At 24.8% G+C, this 22,144-nt stretch overlaps 7 protein-coding genes across 7 annotated transcripts; 4 read left to right on the top strand and 3 right to left on the bottom strand.

Annotated features, from left to right (window-relative positions):
• Positions 1-1,483: 1,483 nt before the first annotated feature.
• Positions 1,484-3,312, top strand: DICPUDRAFT_150854 (uncharacterized protein; the record flags this gene model as incomplete). The annotated part of the gene is made up of 2 exons (XM_003286809.1): positions 1,484-2,369; positions 2,447-3,312. 2 exons carry the CDS (start codon positions 1,484-1,486, stop codon positions 3,310-3,312), a joined length of 1,752 nt encoding a protein of 583 aa, XP_003286857.1.
• Positions 3,313-3,617: 305 nt separating this feature from the next.
• Positions 3,618-7,068, bottom strand: DICPUDRAFT_150853 (uncharacterized protein; the record flags this gene model as incomplete). Its single annotated transcript, XM_003286793.1, has 2 exons — positions 3,618-6,274; positions 6,348-7,068. The coding sequence occupies 2 exons, from the start codon at positions 7,066-7,068 to the stop codon at positions 3,618-3,620; spliced, it is 3,378 nt and encodes a 1,125-aa protein (XP_003286841.1).
• Positions 7,069-8,174: 1,106 nt separating this feature from the next.
• DICPUDRAFT_77715 (uncharacterized protein) lies at positions 8,175-10,591 on the bottom strand (the record flags this gene model as incomplete). The annotated part of the gene is made up of 3 exons (XM_003286792.1): positions 8,175-8,495; positions 8,570-9,911; positions 9,999-10,591. The coding sequence occupies 3 exons, from the start codon at positions 10,589-10,591 to the stop codon at positions 8,175-8,177; spliced, it is 2,256 nt and encodes a 751-aa protein (XP_003286840.1).
• Positions 10,592-11,402: 811 nt separating this feature from the next.
• DICPUDRAFT_150851 (uncharacterized protein) lies at positions 11,403-14,605 on the top strand (the record flags this gene model as incomplete). The annotated part of the gene is made up of 3 exons (XM_003286808.1): positions 11,403-11,655; positions 11,741-14,106; positions 14,180-14,605. The coding sequence occupies 3 exons, from the start codon at positions 11,403-11,405 to the stop codon at positions 14,603-14,605; spliced, it is 3,045 nt and encodes a 1,014-aa protein (XP_003286856.1).
• Positions 14,606-14,711: 106 nt separating this feature from the next.
• DICPUDRAFT_77713 (uncharacterized protein) lies at positions 14,712-17,688 on the bottom strand (the record flags this gene model as incomplete). The annotated part of the gene is made up of 2 exons (XM_003286791.1): positions 14,712-17,442; positions 17,528-17,688. The coding sequence occupies 2 exons, from the start codon at positions 17,686-17,688 to the stop codon at positions 14,712-14,714; spliced, it is 2,892 nt and encodes a 963-aa protein (XP_003286839.1).
• Positions 17,689-17,851: 163 nt separating this feature from the next.
• DICPUDRAFT_150849 (uncharacterized protein) lies at positions 17,852-18,543 on the top strand (the record flags this gene model as incomplete). The annotated part of the gene is made up of 2 exons (XM_003286807.1): positions 17,852-18,104; positions 18,170-18,543. The coding sequence occupies 2 exons, from the start codon at positions 17,852-17,854 to the stop codon at positions 18,541-18,543; spliced, it is 627 nt and encodes a 208-aa protein (XP_003286855.1).
• An 890-nt stretch (positions 18,544-19,433) lies between these two features.
• Positions 19,434-21,092, top strand: DICPUDRAFT_94272 (uncharacterized protein; the record flags this gene model as incomplete). The annotated part of the gene is made up of 5 exons (XM_003286806.1): positions 19,434-19,582; positions 19,657-19,894; positions 19,966-20,261; positions 20,348-20,638; positions 20,720-21,092. The coding sequence occupies 5 exons, from the start codon at positions 19,434-19,436 to the stop codon at positions 20,967-20,969; spliced, it is 1,224 nt and encodes a 407-aa protein (XP_003286854.1). The 3' UTR covers positions 20,970-21,092.
• Positions 21,093-22,144: the final 1,052 nt, after the last annotated feature.

Here is a 22,144-nt window from a genome sequence, read left to right as displayed (position 1 = left end):
ATTTTTTATAAATTAAAAATTTTATTTTTTTATAAATTAAAAAAATTTTTCACATTTACTTTTTTATTTTTTATCAAGATAGTTATCAAAAAAATTTCATATAATATTTATTCATTTATTTATTTAATTTTTTAAAAAATAGGTAAGTAAAAAAAAAATATATAAAGATACTAAATGATTAATATTTTTACAGATTGATATTTTGATTAATAATAATAATAAAAATAATAGTAACAATAATAATAATAATCATAATAATATTTTTTATTGGTAATAAATAATTAAAAGAAATAATCTATCTAAGATTATATTAATTAAAAAAATAAAATAAAAAGTATATAATTATATATTTATATAATTATATATACATAACTTTTCAATATTATTTTTCTTTTTCTTTTTTTTTCTTTTTTCTTTTCTCCTTTTTTTTTTTTTTTTTGTTTTTTTTTTTTGTTTTATTTTCTTTTTTGTTTTTAATTTTTTATTTTTATCCACATTCACACACCCACACAACCCATACATATACACTCATATAAATTAATACATTACACACCCACACTTTATTTCAACCCCCATACCTATTTTTAAACTTTAAAAAACACACCATTTTATATTTGCTTCGATAGAGCATATTAAATTTCTTTTTTTATTGTTTTTATTTTTTCATTTTCTATATATTCATAATTTTATTTATAGTTTTTTTTTATTTTTTTTTTTTTTTATTTTTTTTATTTTATTTTTTTTTTAATCCATATTTTTTTCTTAAACCATATTTGCTTTAAAATTATTCTAGTGTATATATATTTAATTATTTATAAACATTATATTTATAATTTAAACCCCACACACACAAAGAGTATGCTTTAATTTATTTTTTTTTTATTTTTTTTTTTTTATTTTTTTTTTTTAATTTTTGTTAAAATTGTCATCAACATTTTTCATTTGTTTCAATTTTAAAAAATATAATCATAGATAAAATATTTATACACCAACAATTTTTTATACATATTACCTTATTGTTCCATTCAATTTTATTAATAAATAATATAAATTAATAATAATTAATAAGTTATTTGTATTATTATTTTTACCATTACTATTAATATAATTTTTTATAAAATAATTTTAAACTTTTAATTAAATAGATTTATTAATATTTACCTTTTTTTTTTTTCTTCTATTTTTTCTTTTCTTCTTTTTATTTATTATAGGTTTTAGAATTTAAATAAATAAAAATAATTTCAAATATAATATAATATTACATCAATTTTTAGATTGGGAATTTTTTAAAAATAAACATTTTAAAAAATTTTATGAATCTATTAAAACTTAAATTTTAAAAAGTTTTCTTTTTTTATTTTATTTTTATTTTTATTCCATTTTTATATTTTTTTCTATTATTTATATATTTTTCCTTTTTCTTCCTCTCTATATATTTTAATATATATTTATAATTAAAATAATTTTAATAGAATAATAATCAATGCATATATTTTATTTAGTAAACTCGAAACAATCATCCAATAATATTAATAACAATAATAATATTAATAGCAATAGTGTTGCCATCAATAATAATAATAATAATAATAACAGCAACATCAACAGCAATAAAAACAGTAAAGATGAAAGAAAATTTTTCAATTATAATTTAAATAATAATGATAATAAAGTAATCGATCAATTTCCGCATCAAGTCGGGGGACATTCAGCAATGCTTTCAATAGAAGGAAATATTTGCAAACCTTTAATAAATCGAGAACTTCAGTTTTATCAATTTACACAACAAAAAGATAATATACATAGTTTCTTCATCTCACCATTTTTAGCCAAATATTACGGGGTCATTGAAGTTTTAAAATCAAAAAATGAAGAAATCTTAGATAATAATACCAATAATATTAATAATAGTAACAATAGCATAAATATAGATTATAATCACAATAGTATTGTTAATAGTAAAAATATTAAAAAACCAAAAGATTGTAAACATCCAAGTGGCACACAACAGAGATATATAGTCTTAGAAGATTTAACAAAGAATTATAAAAAACCATGTATAGTAGATATTAAAGTTGGTACTAGACAACGTGGCGCCATTTGTTCAACAACAACCTCTACAACTTTAGGTATAAGAGTTTGTGGAATGAAAATTTTTAGCCCAGAAATTGGCAATATAGTTTTCGATAGATATTATGGAAGAACACTAAATACTGAAACTTTGGAAGATTCACTATTCAACTTTTTTACAAGTAATATTTATAATAATGATAGTAAAAAGAATAATAATTACAAAAACAACAAAATATTAAACTTAGAAAGGGTTAAGCTTTTGGACTCAATTATAGAAAAATTAAGTCAAATAGAATGTAAGTTTAAAATTTAATTTTGAATTTTTAGAAAAGAAAAAAAATATTAATATCCAATTTTTATAAAATTAATTTAGGTATTATATCAAATAAAAATGAAAAGTTCCCATTTAAAATTTATTCAAGCAGCTTATTAATTATCTATGAAGGTAGTGAAGATACAGCAATCGATGAAAACACTATAAATAGCAATACAAATTGTATAGATATTAATATGTCACAATTCAATGTCGAAACTTCCCATTCAAACTCGTCATCTTGTATGACAACCCCCTCCCAATCACCAACCACATCACTTTTAAACATTTCAAATGACTCACCAAATCAAAATAATATTAAGATTCAAGATAATATAAATAAAATATTAAGACCAAATAGCCCCAGTAACAGTTCAGGCCATTTTAGAAACAGTGGTGATATTTTTAAGTCTATGGATGAATCTTCAGATGATACATTTAGTCCCGATGAAGATATAGATGAATCTTTTCTCTCTAGCGATATGGACTCTGATATAGATGAAACATTATCAAATAGCAGCCACAGTAACTACAATAGAGGCAATTCAACATCATCATCAACCAACTCTTTAGAAAGAAAATGCTTGAAAAATGACATTAAAATGATCGATTTTGCCCATGCCATTCCTATTGACGAGCAAGATGCTACCGAAGACGATGGTTACTTATTTGGTGTCCAAAATCTCCAACTTTTATTATTCAAGGTTAAATCTAGAATTATATTTAATAATAACAGCATCAATGATAATTCAAACCATATAAAAGATGACATATTAGATTCCTCCTCCTTATCCTCATTATCACAAAATTCTTTAGAGTTTGGTGGTAATGGTGATGACTTTTCATTTTTAAAGTTATATCAAAAAGAATTAAATAATAATATTAGCAACATAAATAATAATACATTTATCCCATCATTTTATTAATAAAAATAAATATAATTATTATTTTATTTATTTAAAATGATTATTATAGAAAATAAAATGAAAAACAAAAAGTATTTAATAAAACAATGTATTTAAAAAAAAAAAAACTTTATTCTGTAATCTAAAACTTATATTTAAAATTCTTATATTAAAAATACTTTATTAAATATTATATTATATTTAAAATTTAATTTATATTATATTATATTTCTATATTTTCTTTTTTGTTATTTATTATACTTATTATATTATATTATTTTTTTATTTATTTATTTATTTATTTATTTATTTATTTATTTATTTATTTATTTCTTCTTTTTTTGTTTTGAGGCTGTGGTTGAGGCTGTTTGAGATTTTGGTTGCTTTTTTATTGGAATAGTAATAACTGGTGATGATGATTCAAAGGTAAGGCCTGGTTCGTCGCTTCTAGCTAAAAGATAATCATTAATAAAGTTATCGACATCTGAAGTGTAGCCTAAACATTCTTTAGCACATTCACGAATTTCGCTTTCGGTTTTAAGACTACAGAGAAGTTCGGTGATAACGGTGACATCGTTATTGGTTAAGGCTTTAAGTTGTTGGTGGCACCATTTAATAAAATCTGGTCTAGCTTGGCCTGGTACAGTAACAGTGGTTTTCTTGATGTTTGATACTGGGTTACTATTTTTGACAATGGTGGTTGGTTTATTTGGAAGAATATTAAGGGTTGGGAAATCATTTGGATTTGATGTGTAAACTGGAGATGGAGCATTACCTCTAACAGAGAGTGATGGTTTAGTGGAGGATGATGATGAGATGGTGTTTTGTTCACTCCAAACATCATTATTGGATGGTCTGATGGATACTTTGCTAGAGTTGTTTTTAGAATCTTGTGATGAAAGACCAATAGTAACTGGAGAATATGATTTCTTTTCGTCAACTGTCCATGGGTTAAATGGTTTTTCTTGTGGTGATGGTTGTTGTTGTTGTTGTTGTTCTTGTTGTTTCTTTTCTTTTTCTTTGGCTTGCTCTCTCATAACATCTGAAAGTGAAACTGGTTTCTTTCTTTCAAAATCTGAGGCATTATCAACAATTGGTGATTCTTTCTTTTCACGGATTTCTTCTTCTTGGATATCTTTGAGTGAAAGTGATCTAACACCTGTTTCAACTGACCAAGTTGGAGCACCTGCACCTGCCCATTTCATAACATTGTTTGGTTGGGTCTTATTGTTTTCAATTGAACGAATTTTAGCTTCCTCCATTTCTTTCTTTTTTTGTTCTCTTTCTTCGGCTTGAATTTCGGCCAATGATTTTTTTTTTGGGGCAGTTTCGGTAGGGGCCCATGGGTTGGCCATCGAAATTGGAGCTTCCATTAATGAAGATGAACTGGTTGATTTTTCAATACTTTCAAAAGAGTTTTGTTGTTCAATTTCAGCTGGAGTTTTTAACTCTTCTTGTTGAACTTTTAATTGAGCAGTGGTATTCTTGCTTTCAACAATGGTAGAAGTTTTACCCCAAACAACTTCATTATCGGTGATTTCTTGGGAAGCTATGCTAGTGGAAGCAATAATGGTTTCGGTTGGTTTTTGTTCAATGATTTCTTCAGCTAATGGCTCATCATTTTGAATTTCTTGTAATGGAATTTCTTGTGATTGAATTTCTTGTGGTTTCTCTTGTTCTTGTTGTTGATGTTCTTGTTGCTCTTGTTGTTGTTCAATAACGACTTGTTCTGTTTGTTGAGTTTGTAATTGTTCTTGTTCAATAATACTTTGCTCAACTGATTCAATAGTTTGTTGTACAACTTGTTCAGAATGTTGTTCAACTTGTTGTGGATATGAGAATGGTTGTTGTTGTTGGTATTGGAATTGTGGGAATGGACTTTGTTGGTATTGTTGGAACATATGTTGTAAAATTTGTTGAGATTGGAATGGTTGTTGTTGTTGATATTGGAATGGTGAAAAAGGTTGTTGAATTTGGTATTGGATTTGCATATATTTTTGTTGTAAAACCATAGATTGTTGGACAGTTTGTTGTTGTTGTTGCTGAAGATGTTGGAGTTGGCTTTGAGTTTGTGGGGTTTGTGGTTGTTGTTGAATTTGTTGTTGTTGATGGGCAAGTGTATTTATGTATTGTTGATACATTATAACCTTTTGTTGAATCATTTGGAGTTGTTGGATTAACATGAATTTATAAATTTGATCATTGGAGTTACCCATACCCATGTTATTGTTGTTGTTATTATTATTATTATTATTACTATTATTATTATTATTATTTTGTAATTGAGAATCCCACATTTGTTGTTGTTGTTGTTGTTGCCACATTTGTTGTTGTTGTTGTGATTGTGGTTGTGGTTGTTGTGGTGGCTGTTGTGATAATGATTCAAATGGTGCTGTTGTATTGGTTGATGATGATAAAGATGGTGCTGCTGGTGCTGCTGGTGCTGCTGATGAGCTATATGGTGGAGAACCAGTTCTTTCAATTGGGGCAGAGTCAACAATGTATGGGCTGGAGATAGGTTGGGATGATGAAGTTGGTGATTCGAGTGGAACAAAATTATCTTTACTCTTCTTAACATCGTCAAATAAAGTTGGTTTCAAAAGATCTTTTTCAAATCTTTTTTCAATTTCCTCCTCTAAAGAATCATGTTCGCTACGTAACAAATCATCATCTTCGTTTTCGGTGGAGTGGCTGCTGGTATCTTCCTTTTCAAAAGGCTTGAGATCGCTAATGGAACTAAATGGTGAATCTGGATAAACTACTAAGAGCTTCTTTAACTCTACAAAGTTACTTTCGCCTCTTTTAACCATTAAACCTGGTGTGAAATAGCCAGCTTTGTTCCATGAGTCCATCTCAATGCTGCTGAATGGACCCTGTGTACAATTTTGTGGATCTAAATAATACCAAACCTTTCTTTCATCATCCTTATTTCTCCATGATTGGGATGATGATGGTGAATATTTCTTCATTCTATCATGTGACACTAATAATAATAAAAAATATAAAAAAATTAGTATTAATTATTTTATTTTATTACATAAAATTATTGAACTTACTATCTTTTCTAACACCCCTATTCATCATATTACCAACACCACCCATTCTGGCTCTGTCCCTTGATTTTGAAAGGTTATTATCAAAGCTAAAGTTAATTGGTTGTTGAACTTCTTCTGAGAGGATATGGGTGTGGGAAATTAAATTTTCTGGAATTTTTGCCATTGGGTCATAAAGATTTAAAAGTTCATCTTTAGAATATTTGGTTTTACTACCTCCTGAACCTAAACCATTACTACTGTTACTTAAAGATGATGAATTGGAACCACCTGTTGGTGCTTTCATCATAGAGTTCATTTTATTGCTGTTATTACTATAAGAATTCCATCCACTGAACTCTGATGATCTTCTTAATTGTGGCTGTGGTGATTGTTGACCATAACTAATACTATTATTACTATTGTTTAATTTATTGGTTTGTTGCGGTTGTTGTGAAAATCCATATTGATAATTATTTTGTGGTGATTGTTGTTGCTGTTGTTGATTTGGAACTCCAGCCCATCTAGAAGTAGAAGGAAGTGATGAGTTGGATGCAAAGTTTGTATTGATTCCACCTCCATTCATCATACCGTTTGTTGCAACACCATTTTGACCGACTCTATTTGTTGGATTCCCTGTTGGTTGTTGCATAAAAATGGAATCTGGTGTTGGTGAAGAGTTCATTTGATTTTTGATGGGAGAAACTGGTGATTGCTGATTAAATGATTGTCTGTTTATTGACATTTTGTTATATTGTTATTATTATTATTAAACTAACTTTTTTATAAAAAAATCTACTGCTTTTTTACTTTCTTTCTTTACCTAGCTACTATTAAATTGAAATAAAAGAAATTATTATTAATATAAAACAAAATAAAGTTATTTTGTGAAAATTAAAAAAAAAAAAAAAGTTAAAAAAACCAAAAAAAACCAAAAAAAAAAAAAAAACAAAATTATTTTTTAAATAAAAAAAATTTTATAGGTATTGAATTTCATTAACGTTATAACTATATTTATTTGTTTTTGTTTTATTTTATCTATATGTATTTTAGGCTATTCTTTTTAGACTATCCAAAAACAATAAATCAAAACAAAAATAAAAAAAACAAAAATATTATAATAGAAAAAAATGAATTTATACCGACTATGTTATTATGTTATTGAAATATTGAGTGTAAAAAAAATGAAAAAAAATTTAAAAATTTTTAAAAATTTTTAAAAAAAAATTAAAAAAATTAAAAAAAAAAAAAAAAAAAAAAAAAAATTAAAAAAAAAAAAAAAGAAATAAATAAGTTTTTGAACACAATAATAATAATTTGTTTTATTTGTAAATTAAAAAAAAAAAAAAAAAAAAATAAAAATAAAAAAAAAAAAAATAAATACTAACAATTTATATTTTAAAATGTAAATGTTATTATATAAATAAATGAACTTTTATTCTTTTCAAACAAAGATTTGATTCTATAAGATGCTAACGATAATATAAAAAATAAAAATAAAAATAAAAAATAAAAAATAAAAAATAAAAAAAATAAAAAATAAAAAATAAAAAAAATAAAAAATAAAAAAATAAAAAAATATAAATATATAAAAATAAAAATAAAAATAAAAATAAAAATATTTGTAAAGTTCAAAGTTAACTATAAAAAGAAGTTATTAATTGCTATTATTTTTTAAGATAATAATTTCATATTTACAAAACTTTTATTTTATTTAAATTAATTTTAATGGTGTATCATTATCTATCTATGTTATGTATTTTATTTTTGGGTGATGTGGGTGTGTGATTTTTTTTTAAATATTTTTATTTTATAACTAATTATGTTATTTTTATTATAATATTATTGCTATTATTTTAATGATCTTTTAAGTGAGTTTCTTTCGTTTAAAAGGTTTGAGTATTTATTTTGAAGTCTTGCTTCGATTTCACATTGATCATATACATCATTTTCGATAGTTTTTAAACGTTTTTCCATTTGAACAGTTTCATTGTTTTTGAGGGCGGTGTAGCATTGTAGTTCGATTTCTGAATGTTCCAATTGATCATAAAGTTGACCAATATCCTTAATAATATCGTTTGATCTCTTTTGATAACCACCATTATAAATATTTAGTTTCTTTTCTAGATTTACAGATTTTGAAGATAAAATTTTGATTTTATTATATGTTTTCTAAAATAAAGAAAAGTATTAGTATCAATATTATATTATTATTTGGTGATATTATTATTTATAGTTATACATACATCAAAATCAAATTTGAGATTTTGAATATTTTGATCATTTGTTATTAATGATTTTTCAACAAATTGATTTTCTTTTATAACAAATGTATAGTTTGATTTAAATTCATCAATTCTTTCTAAAATTTGTTCAACAGATAATTGATCGTTTTGTTCTAATTTAATTTGTTCAACTTCATCTTTGATAAGTTTGTCAGCATTGATTAATTCGTTTTGAGAGAAATATTCATAATCCTTATCTTCATTATCAAGTGATGGAGTTTGGGAGTCATTTGGAAAAATAATATTATCGTGTGAGATGATTTTATTGATTTCTTTTTGAATGATCTTTACAATTTGACTATCTAAAGGTTTGGTTGAATCGATTTGAACAATATTTTGATCTGTTGATTTTGATGAATGCTTTTCATCAATAATTTTAAATAGATTTCTTGATCTTGGTAAATTTCTTTTTAATACGGTTGATCTATTTCTAAGTTTAAATTGCTCTTTATGTTTAAGTTGTTGCTCTTCTCTTATATGGGTTTCAGAGCTATCCAACTCAATCTCTTGGTCCTCTTCAATGGTTGGGGCCTCTGATGGTAATTCTAATTTATATTCAATTGATGGTGATGGTAGGCTCTTTAAACTTGATAATAGTTGGTTTTTGTTTTGCTGTTTTTTAAATTTATCTTCATTACTAAATGATGTTTCTGAATCCACATTTTTTCTATTTGGGGTTTGTGCTAATAATGGATTTGGTGTTCTTAATGGTGTTGATGATGTGGTAGTGGTGGTGGTTGTTTGCTTTGGTTTTGGTGTTGCACTTACATCAACTTTTAATGGGGTTTGAGCATTTGAAAGATCTAAAAGATTTTTAGCTTCCATCATAATTGTATCCTCACGTACTGGAGTTCTTGCAATTGTGTTGGCTGGTGTTCTTGGGGCTGGAACTGGGAAGCCATCACTACTTAAACCTTCACCTCCATTTATCTTTTCATAATCTGCAATTTCTTGAATATCATCATCAGTGAGTTGAGGTTCTGGTAATACCATTTTTGATCTTTTAACAGTATGCTCGACATCATTTAGTTTTGAAACATCCGCTATGGCTTTTGGTAAATCGAACAACTCCTTCTTTTTCTTTTTAATATCATCTAATTTATTGGCTTTTTCTTGTCTTTCTAAATATTTTGGATTTTCAATTTGATCAATTCTTTTTCCAATAAATTCTTGGTCTTTATTTGGATCATCCCTTAACTCTTCATCTGGAACATCATAAAACCCTGCTTTTGGTTTAAGATAAAAAGGAATTTCTTTATTTAAGTCCCAACTTGTTTCCTTGCCTTTCTTTTTTGGGTTATAGCTATAAAAAATAAAATAAATATGAATTAGTTTACGAATTTATAAAGATATAGTGTGCATATTAATATATGATAGTTTTTATATTTACTTTATACCAGCTGCTTTTAATTCTCTTTTTTTTTGTAAAAATGCCAATCTTCTTGCCTCCTCTAATTGTTTTTCTCTAAATTTTCTTTTTTCTTTTTTACCTTGGGTATTTGAAAGACGAGCTTTGGCTTCTGATAAAGTTTCTTTTTCGTCCTCATCCATATCAATTGGATCAGGTTTAGCGGGTTTGGTTTCGGGTGTTGGGTCTATATCACCCATTCTAAGACGACGTGGATCATTTTCTTCACCGGTACCAGATTCACCATCTTGTTGTCTTTGAACCTCATCCAATAATTTATTATAACGCTCTAAACATTGTGCTGATGTTCTACCAACTAAAGGTGCAATAGTTTTCCATTGGCTTGGGAAAATTTTAGCGAGATGTAATAACTTTTCTTCTTCCTCTTTGCTCCATTCGGTCTTTTTGATATTTGGGTCTAACCATTCATACCATCTGGCTTTACATTGAGCTGGTGATTTACGTGTTAATAATGATGAAATTCTTGCCCATTGATTTAAACCATACTTCATAATAGCAACCTTTAAAATTTCATCTTCTGTATTTTTCCATACTCCACCTTTAATACCTCTCATTTTTCTTCCGACTTTTGATTAAATGAAAATATGTATTAAAGTTTATTTTTTTTTTCTATTCTTTTCTAGTTTTTCCTTTTTGGTGTCAATTGATTTAATATATAATAAATAAAATAAAAAAAGAAAAAAAGAGATACTATTAAATATTTGGTTTATTTTAAATAATAGTGTTGTTATTATTATTAATATATAAAGCTTATATATATATTAAATGTTATTTATTTATTTGAAAAAAAAAAAAAGAAAAATTATACTATTCAAAAAAATTTAAAAAAAAAATAAAAATAAAAATAAAAAGTTTTTTTTAATTTTTTTAATTTTTTTATTTTAAAAATTTTATCAATTAATTTTTTTTTTATTAATAAAGTAATCAAATAAGGGAAGAAATACTTACAATTGTTTTGGTTTTTATAAAAATTATCTTTTTCTTTTTTTTATCACTAATTAAATATATATACTATATATATTCTTTTTCCATATAAGACAATGAAATTTTCGTTTTATTTAAAATTAAAATTTTTTTTTTTAAAAATTTTTTTAAATTTTTTTAAATTCATTTTTTAAAAATTTTTTTTTTAATTTATTTTATTTTATTTTTTTGTAATTTATTCATCTTCAAATAATTAAATAAAATAGGTATATTTTTATCTTGTATTATGAATTTTAATTAGGGTATAGATAATATATATATTATATATTAAAATAAAAAAAAAAACCAAAAAGAAATCAATATAAATTCAAAAATTATTATTTTTTCTTTATTTTTTTTTTTCATTGTTCACACCCAAATTAAATATTTGTAATTTTCAAAATGTATCATATTGTATCATCAAATATCTCAAAAATATCAAAAAATGACGACGCCACAATAAATAGAGATAATAATAGTTATAAAACTAAATTCAATTCTAAAATTTTAATAATAGTTTTAATTGGTATTGTTTTTCATTTATCATACACTCTCAGTATATTTGATATTTATTTTAGATCTCCATTGGTACATGGTATGACCCCACACAAAATCGAATTAACTCCACCAGCAAACAGACTTGTTTTATTTGTCGGTAATGTATATCATTTAAAATATCAAGTAATCAATAAATAAAAAAATATCATCATTATTAACTTTACCCTTTTAATTTGTTTTAGCTGATGGTTTAAGAGCAGATAGATTTTATGAATTGGAGGAAAATCAAGGTCAATTTCATTCAAGAGCTCCTTTTTTAAGAAGTATTATAGAGAATAGGGGTTCATGGGGTATTTCACACACACGTGTTCCTACCGAAACTAGACCAGGTCATGTAGCATTGATTGCAGGTTTTTACGAAGATGTTAGTGCAGTCACAAAGGGTTGGAAATCTAATCCAGTAGAATTTGATCATCTTTTTAATAAAACTAAATATTCATGGGGTTATGGAAGTCCTGATGTTTTATTAATGTTCTCCGATAATGTAAAAACTATGGAAACACAAGTTTATGCCGAAGAGTTTGAAGATTTTGGTGCAGATGCTTCAAATTTAGATATGTGGGTATTCGAAAAAATTGAAGAGCTATTCAAGAATGCGACCAAGGATCAAGAATTAAATAGAAAATTAAAAAGTAATCAAATTGTAATTTTCCTTCATCTTTTAGGTTTAGATACCAATGGTCATGCATATCGTCCACATTCTGACGAGTATTTATCTAACATCAAATTAGTTGATAGGGGTGTCCAAAAAATATACAATTTAATAGAGGATTTTTATGGTGACCAAAAAACAGCTTACATTTTCACAAGTGACCATGGTATGAGTAATAGGGGCTCACATGGCGATGGCGAGCGTTCAAATACCGAAACACCTATTGTTACATGGGGTAGTGGTCTTCGTGGTCCATTACCATCAAATCTCCAAACTGAAAAGATTGCATCACTCCGTGGTAAAGCAAAAGAAAAACTACCAGTCGACACACTCACACCAGATAATTGGAAGCTTTCACATCTTTTTAGATCAGATGTTTCACAGGCCGATGTTGCTCCATTAATGACATCTTTGATTGGTTTACCATCTCCACTTAATTCCGTTGGTGTTTTACCAATTGAAGTTCTTTCGGAAAACTCACCAGAATATACCACTGCTGCTCTCTATGCCAATACCCTTCAAGTTTGGGAAATGTACCAAGTTAAATCCGATAGCAAACAAAAATCAACTCTTTTATTCTTTAGTCCATTCACAAAGCTAAAAGATGCCAGCAAAACAATTGCAAAAATTGATCAACTTATTGCAACTCGTCAATTTGAGGAGGCTCAAATTTTATGCCATAATTTTATTGAACTCTGTTTAGAAGGTTTAAATTATTTCCAAACTTATGATCGTCCATTCCTTATGACTGTCATCACTTTGGGTTATTTTGGTTGGATTATTACACTTTCACTATATGTCATCAATAACTATACATCAATTGGTTATAATTGCAATGCTAAACAACTTCAAAGTCAAATTAAAAGATTTGAAACACTTTCATCTTATTTAATCGCCATTACTTCATTTTGCTTTTTTGGTTTCCTCTACGTAACTGATGCGCCAGTTCTTTATTATCTCTATTGTAGTTTCTTAGTTTTATTCTGGGCTAAAACAATTCCAGCAAATATTGTACCACTTTATTTATTTTTAAAGGATAGCTTTGCACAGATTCAATCATCAAAGGGAATTTATAGTGGTGGTCAATTATTATCATCCACAACTACAACCACTAATGTATCAATCATCAAGAATTTCATTGTTATTGTGTTAGCAGCTGTTTCAGTAATGGAGTTATTGGTGGTTTCATATTTCTATCGTAGCGTTTTATCATTAATCTACACATTGGTTGGTGTTTTTTCAATTTTTACATTCTATAAAAATGAATCTTTAAAACTCAAACTCCTTTGGTTCGGTTCATGCTTAATGATGTCAGTTTTCCCGTTATTACCAATTGATTATGGAAATGATACAAACTTAGTTTGCTTTGGTGGCGTCTTATTGTTTATTATATCATTATTAAACTATACATTAAATATATTTGGTGGTGCAAGTAAAAATACAAAACCAATAGTTAATTCTGTATTGATGTTTGTTGTATTATTATCAAGTTATATTGTCTATAGTACCGATTCCGCTTTGTCAAGAAAGATTGGGTTACCATATTTCAATCAAATAATTAGTTGGGCTTTATTAGTATCCAGTTTTGTAGTTTTATCAATTTATAGGGGAAAGGGCTTTTATGACCATTGGAATTTCCTTTATCTTTGCATTTCAGTTCCATTCCTTTTATTGTCAATCTCTTACGAAGTTTTATTTGTTGGGTGCTTGGTTTTAAATCTTACTCTATGGATGTACTTTGAATTAAAAACCGATAGTCGTCTTTATCCAAAATTAGTCTCAATCACATCCAATAATGAACCATCAACTTCATTATCTTTTTCAAAATCTGCAATTAAAAGTAATATTAATGACATTAATATAACTCAACAAGATATTAAAAGAGCAATTCTCTATGTAAGTTTAAATTTTATTTTGCAGTTATTTAATTAATATTTAAAATTAATATTTATTTTTAATTTTTTTATAGATTTTCTTTTGTTATGTTGGATTCTTTGGTGTTGGTAATATTGCAAGTATCAGTAGCTTTGAAATTTCATCAACTTATAGATTTACAACAATTTTTAGTCCATTTTTGATGGGGGCCTTATTAATCATCAAAATATTTATCCCATTATTATTGGTTGCAGTTTCATTCTCACTATTAAACAATAGTTTGAATGTACCAAGACCAGGTAGTTTCTTAATTGTAATTGCTCTCACCGATATTATGAGCATAAACTTCTTTTTCCTTGTTAAAGATACCGGCAGTTGGTTAGAAATAGGTACCAGTATCAGTCATTATGGTATTTCAAATGGTTTTATTATTTTACAGCTATTACTATTTAGTTTTTCAACTTTATTGGTCCCAACATCACTAAAGCACAATAATAATAATAACCGAAAAAGAATTTAATATTTAAAAAATAAAATAACGATTATTAAAAATTAAATGAAATAAATAAGAATTTTTTTTTGTATAATTATAAATTATATTTTGTGGTATTTTAACCCAAGAAATATTATTTATTTATTTTTATTGGTTTTGATTCGTTTAAATAAACTATTAACTGATTTAAATAGTCTTTGCTAGATTCTTTTAATATTTTTTTATTTCTTTCTCTGGTTGAGAGCACTGGTGTGTATACATTTAAGAAATCGGATAATTTTTTATAATCTTCACTATTTTCTTGAAGGTAATCTAAAGAAATTTTTAATCTTTCTATGATATCTTGCGAATAAAAATTAAATCTTCTTGTCTTTAGGAAAATTTGAACATATTCGTTATGGTTTTTGATTGGAATTGTTTTTAATATTAAATCGATGGTGACCATTGTAATATTTTCAAAAAAATTTGGGACACTATCATAAATCTTCTTTACTAATGACCTTTGATTATTATTGAGTAAAATTTTGAAAAACTCTTCGTAGTAAATGTGTGGGTGAAATCCAAATAATTTTTTAATATCTAATAGTTCATCCCATTTCTTAATAAAAGCCTTGATATTATGTGGGTCTACTTCGTTGTAAAGATTTCCATAAATTACACAACCAAGATCGAAAGTTAGTTGATTTTTTGATGCAATGTTTTCAAAAATTCCCAATGCCTCTTGGTATTTTTTTTCTTCAATTAAATGTAATAAGTAGCAATTGTATATTGAAACTGACTCTGGATTTGAGGGTGAAAACTTTTTAAGGAAATATTCATCGAAAATTTCTTTTGGGTACTCCATAACTTTTGTTTTTACTCTTAAATATATCTTTGCGCATAATGATGGATGCTCTAAAATTTTGATTCCTTTTGATATAAGAGCTTTGACTAGTGGCATTATTTCTTCCCACATTTCGTCTCTGACTAAAAATGATAAAATTTGATTAAGCGCAACAGTGGAGTTTCGAACCATAATTATGTTCTCTAAAGATACCATTTCTAAAAATTCATTGATCTCTATCACACTAACTGAGTTATAGTATTGAGGATTGAATGATATGCATTTGATATAGTCTGGTGCAACTTTTAAATATTTAATGTAATCTTTGGTATTTCGTCTAAATATTGGAACAGCTGTTAAAAGATATCTATTTGGTGGGATTATATTTTTTTTGAAATAATTTGTAACGAAATATTCTAAAATTGAATCTGGTTCATTATTTGAAATGAAGGTGTTTAATAATACATCGTTATATTCGTTATGATTCTTAACGCTAACATCACTTGCAGGTAATTCTTTTTTAACGATGGAGCTATCGAAGAGATCTAAATCCAAAAAATATTCTTTTGAATAAATTTTATATTCGAATAAATTGCTTGATAAAAGCTTCGTGAAAAGATAATAAACTTTCTTTGGGTCATTTTGATTTATAAAAGTTGAGGACTCTTGTGATAAGTGTTTTATATCTTCAAGACGGTCATTCCAGAATTGAATAAGTTTATTTGGTTGGTTTTTATAAGTTGTAAGTTTTTTAACCATTGATGTATTTGGTGAAATATTTAGTTTAATTGCATAAGTATACCAAAATAATGCTTTATCGAATGAACTATTTGTAAATAAATGTATAAGTGAATCGATTATTAAAACTAATTGATAGGATTTTAAATTTGAAATATTTTTTAATAAATATAAAAATATTATTGATGTTATATTATTATTATTATTATTATTATTATTATTATTATTATTATTATTATTATTATTATTATTAATATTATTATTATTTATAATTTTATCTATACTATTATCTATATTGTCTATATATCTAATTAAGTTATTATTATCTGTACAGTATTGTAGATGATTATAAAATAATACAAATGGGAGCTCTAAATAATTATGATTAATCATTTCTTTAATCAAGCTATCTAAACGATGATAGTCTTTATTCTTGCAGGCCATTTCAAATAATGATTGATATATTACAAATCTGTGGTATGATCTCTTCTTTTTTTCAAAGTTGTTTATGAGTACCTTTGAATGAATTCTAAAATAGACTGATGAATCGGCTTGTAATTTTACTTCAGCTTCTTCTTTAATGAGTTGTGCTGTAATTTGATTAAAAAGTTTGATGGCCTCTTCTAAAAGATTGTTTCTATAATAATACTCCATAAATGTATAGAAAAGATTAATTGATTCATCGTGTGGTTGAAATTTTAATCCTAAAAAATTGCTATAGAATTTATTTGCCATATTGATATCATTATTTTTTAAAAAAAATTTTGAAAAAATTGGCAGAGTTATCCTTGGTTTGATGTAACAGTTTTGTAACAATTTGATAATGTCCTTTATATAGTCGCTATTTTGATCATACATTCTCTGAAGAAACTCAAGGAAACTAGGTGATACTATATAGTCCCTTAAAAAAATTAAATTCCCTAAAAACAGTTGTTTTGCTTTTGAAGTATTATTAGTTTCTATACATTTTATTAAAATTGAATGAAAAGTTTCTTTATAGCAATTTAATTGTTTTGGTTGTTCTTTTAATGTAGGTTGTTCATTTTCTTTTAATTGATTGAAATTGAAGTAATCTATTGAAATGTCTATATTTTTTGCTTCTAAATTTAAATTGATAATTGAATCTATATTATCTGAAAAAACATTTCTGTATCCCGAAGTTTTCCCAAACTTTATAAAGGCGTCATTAACCTTATCCAAATCTATTTTTGAGTATTTATGAAATTCTATTGGATCCAATGACTGTAAATAAGTAATTGTATTTTTAATATTTTCAATACTATTTTCAACATCATCCTTATTACTATCGTTATAATTAAAAAATAAAAGATTAATACTTAAATTTTAATTTTATAAATTAAAAAAATAAAATAAAAAAAAGATAGTACCTTATATTATTACTATAGTTACTATTACATTGGTCATTGATTATATTTGAAGATACAAACGATCTTGCTGGTGAGAAAAATAAATTGCTATTTTTATTATTAAGACATTTTATAAAGTTATAGTTTGATTTTTTAAAACTATATAAAGGTTTTTTTAACATTTATTAATAAAATGATTTATGTAATGCAATCATTTGCAATGATAGGAAAAAAAAAAAATTTCGTAATTTATTAAAAAAAATGAAAAAAAATTTTTATTTTTTTATTTTTTTATTTTTTTCATTAATTTTTTTTTTTATATAACAGAAAACACAACCCCCAACCATGAATGGAAATATAAATAACGACAATAATAGCAGTCAATTTAACTTGTATAAAAACTTTAAAGATAATGAATTTATTACAATAATATATAACTCGGAGGACTCGACAACTTTAATACCCCCAAATAAAATTGAACATACCAATAATGGTTTGATATATAATAAAGAAGAAAGCATAATAGAATTCCCAAAAGATTTACCTGAAGGCTCAATGCCATGTTCACTTTTTTTAAGGAAATTTGTTAGATGTCATTGTAAGTTAATTTATATAATTTTTATATCAATATAAAATTATTAAATTTTAATTAAATTTTTTAAGCGCCAATTGGATTTGTTCAAGGATTGTATATGTATGGTGAAAATAGATGTAAACAAGAAGATGTAAATATTTATAATTGTTATCAAATTCAATTCTCGTCAACAAGAGAGAAAAGAAAGGAAAAAATGGATGAAATCGAAAAGAATAGAATCAAAACTGAAAATGAATTTTATAGTGACCACATTTGGAAAAGAAGGGTGCCACTTAAATTCATGTCTCAAAATGATAAAAAAGAAGGTAAACAAGAAATGGATATTGAAAAAAGATTCAGAAAATATATAGACAATGAATTATTTGGATACACTAAAGAATTATACGATTTTCTTTCAGACGAAAAAAATTCAAATAAAATAGCAGAAAAAAAAATAGATTAATAAAATAAATAAATATTAATAAAAAATAAAAAGATTAATAAAAAATAAAATAAAAACTAAAAAACTAAATAAAAAAATAAAAACTTTTTATTTAATAATTTTTACTATTAATTTCAAAATTTAAAATATTAAATAAACTTATTTTTTAAAGATTCTAAAAACAATTAATTTCATATTACTAATTATTCCATATTTTGTTAATTTTTTTTTTTATTTTTTTATTTTTTTTAATTTTTTTGGGGGTTATATGTGGTTGTGTTTTTAGTTGGTGTTCAAAAAAACTCATAACACAACCACATCCATACACATAAAACATTAGACATACACACACCCACACTTTTTTTAATAATTTTTTTTTTTTAAAACCATTTTTTTTTTATAATAATAATAGGAATGTTGTTGTACTGTACTAATAGTACAACATCAATTATAATAATTTGTAATTTTAATAATTAAAAATTTAATGTATATAACTAATTTTTTAAAACAATAGTAATAATAATAATTATAATTCATTTGCATTTCATTTCATTTATCTATTCATTTATTTAATTTATTTATTTATTAATTTATTTATTTGTTCAATACACAAAATAAAACTATTTGTTGTTTATATTAGAAATTTAAAAAATAAAAAAATAAAATAAAATTAATTTTTTTTTTCAAAATTTTTATTTTTTTTTTTTTTTTTTTTTTTTTTAATTTATTATTCTCCCAACTCCAAAACAAACTAGATAAAAAATTTAAAACTTATTTGTTTTAAACTTTTTTCTTTTTTTTTTTCAAAAACGAGACGTCTAATAAACAGCAGATCCTCAACCAATCAGGTTGACGATTTAAGAAGATTAGGAAGAGGGTTATTAGAACAGCCATCTGATATATTATCAGAAATGTCACAATACTTTAAATATGTCACAGAGAAGGGTATCGCTAACTTGTCTAATTATCATTATTCAGGTGTAGATAATTCATTTTGCGGAAATAAATTTTTGAAACATTGGTGGAACTATTGTGTAGAATTTACACCATTATGGTTAGCGTATGTATTATTTGTAAAAACGAACGAAGAAAAAATTAAATTTAACTAAATTTTTTTTTTTTTGTTTTTCACAGCCCAAATGTTATAACAAGCGTTGGTTTACTTTGTAATATTGGTATGTTTTTAATTATGTATTTTAAATGTAGCACATTAACTGAAGCAGCACCAAGATGGTGCTATTTTGCCGTTGCATTTTTAATTTTTGCCTATCAAACATTAGATAATGTCGATGGTAAACAAGCAAGAAAAACCAAATCATCATCACCATTGGGAGAGTTATTTGACCATGTTTGTGATGCTTTAAGTGTTTCTGTAAGTGTAAAAAACAAAAAAAAAAAACATAATCAAACACAGCATATTTATTAATTTAACTTTTAATGAAGATGTTTGCACTTGTAATGTCAGCAACATTAAGAATTGGCCCATACTGGGCATTTTTCACATTAATTGTAGGTGTTTGGCCTTTTTATTTGGCTCATTGGGAAGAATATCACGCTGGTATTTTAGTTATGGGTGAGTTTAATGGCCCAACCGAAGCTCAAGTTTTATTCATTATTATTGAAATCATTACAGGTATTTTTGGTTCAGAAATTTGGACTTGGGGCAATGGAGAAATTACAGTTGGTATTGGTTTAACAATTATTGTTTCAGTTACTGCTTCAGTTACTTGTTTACAAAAGTAAGTTATAAATCAATTTCAATTTTTAATATATTTAACCCCACAAAAATTAATAATCCTAATAAATTTTTTTTATTATTTAATAGCTTTAATAATACATGGAAGTTAGAAAATAGAATTCCATTTTCAAAATGTTTACTCCAATTACTACCAATTGTTACCTTTACAGCCCTCATTGTAACCTGGGCTTCAGTTTCGAGAAATACATTATTAAAAGATGAGCCATATCTTTTTATTATGACTATTGGTATTCTTTTTGGTTATATTCAATCAAGATATATTACTCAAAGAGTTTGTCACGATGATTGTCCATATACTTATCCAATTTTTATTCCAATGGTAGCAGTATTACTTAATTCAATTATAGCAAGTTCTGGGTTTGTGTTTAATTATTTAATTAGTTATTTTTTTATAATTTTAAATATTAATAATAGTTTTTTTTTTATTTTAAATTTTAGAACCATTTTTATCAAAGAAACTACTGCACTTTGGTTCTTATTTGCAGTTGCATGCATTCAATTTTTATTATTTGCATATTTCACCACTCAACAATTATGTGAACACTTAAAAATTAAAGTATTTACAATTCCATACCCAAGCGGCGCAAATCAACAAGAATACTCATCCATGCTTATTTCCCAAATGGAAGAAGGTGAAAGTAAGCTTGGTGAAGATCAAATTAGTCAAAGTGACATCGAAGAAATTTAAAAATAACACAATACCAATAATATTTATTTAATTTACTACTTTTTTATATTTAATTATATTTAAAATTTTATAATAAAAAAAAAAACATAAACCAAAACCAACAAAACATAATTATCGAAATTTAAAACAACAAAACCCATAGTCTTTTATTTTTTATTTACAAATCTATTTATTTTCGTTTTCTTTATTTCTTGTAAAAACCAAACATCTTATTAATGAGGATAAATCTTTTTTTGAATCGGTAAATTTAAAACCACAGCTTTCCATTATTTCATTTATATCATTTTCTTGATCTTATCCAATTTCAAAAACTATTTGCCTCTAAGTTTTCTTTTTTTTTTTATCTTATAAAAAAATTTTCTTTTGTCAATTTTTTTCAGTTATTTCTATTTTCTTTTCTTCCTCCTCTTTATCTATAATAAAAAAGGAGTGCATTAAAGCTTCTTAATTTTATAAATTATGAATTAAAAAAAAAAATTTTGAAAGGTTAATGATACTTTTACATTTGTAAACAGTTTTGTTAAATCGAAAATGATAAATATACAAAATTAGACTCACTAAAAAAATTGTGGGTAGCAATAAGTTTGGTAATTTTAGATACAAGTAAAAGAAGATAAAAAAAAACTCACAAATTTCTTTCAAATAATTATAAATTTTTTTTTTTTAAAACTGATATTGAAACACACCCCTTTTTTTTTTATTGATAATAAAGAAAAGATAAAAAAAATTGAAGTGTTTTGGGTAGTTTTAATTTGTAAAGTAAAAAAAAAAAGATAAAATTTAATAAAAAAAATAGGGGTGTTTTGGGAAGTTTTTTTTTTTTTAATGAAAATTTTTGTTACTAACCATCTACTACTTTTTACAAACATTATACATATCCATTTTAATGCCCAAAAGACAATTTATTGAATTAATAACAGAAGTTAAAAAAAAAAAAATTATAAAAAAAAAAAAAAATTGTTAAAAAAAAATTATAAAAAAAAATTTATTAATTATAAATACCATTCTTTAATATTCATTCATTCAAATATATATAAATTAAATTTAATCCTTAAGGTTTAAAAATAAATAAAAGTAATATAAAATTAAATTTATGTAATAAAAAATAAAAAAATTATTTATCTTTGTTAATTTTATAGTGTCAGACATATCGGTAGGGTTGTATTCTGGTTTTT

The sequence above is a fragment of the Dictyostelium purpureum genome (genome assembly GCF_000190715.1).
Source record: "Dictyostelium purpureum unplaced genomic scaffold DICPUscaffold_81, whole genome shotgun sequence".
In the NCBI taxonomy this organism is placed as follows: domain Eukaryota; phylum Evosea; class Eumycetozoa; order Dictyosteliales; family Dictyosteliaceae; genus Dictyostelium; species Dictyostelium purpureum.
The sequence above is the reverse complement of the archived record's forward strand: the minus strand, read 5'-3'. Positions and strand labels throughout refer to the sequence as shown.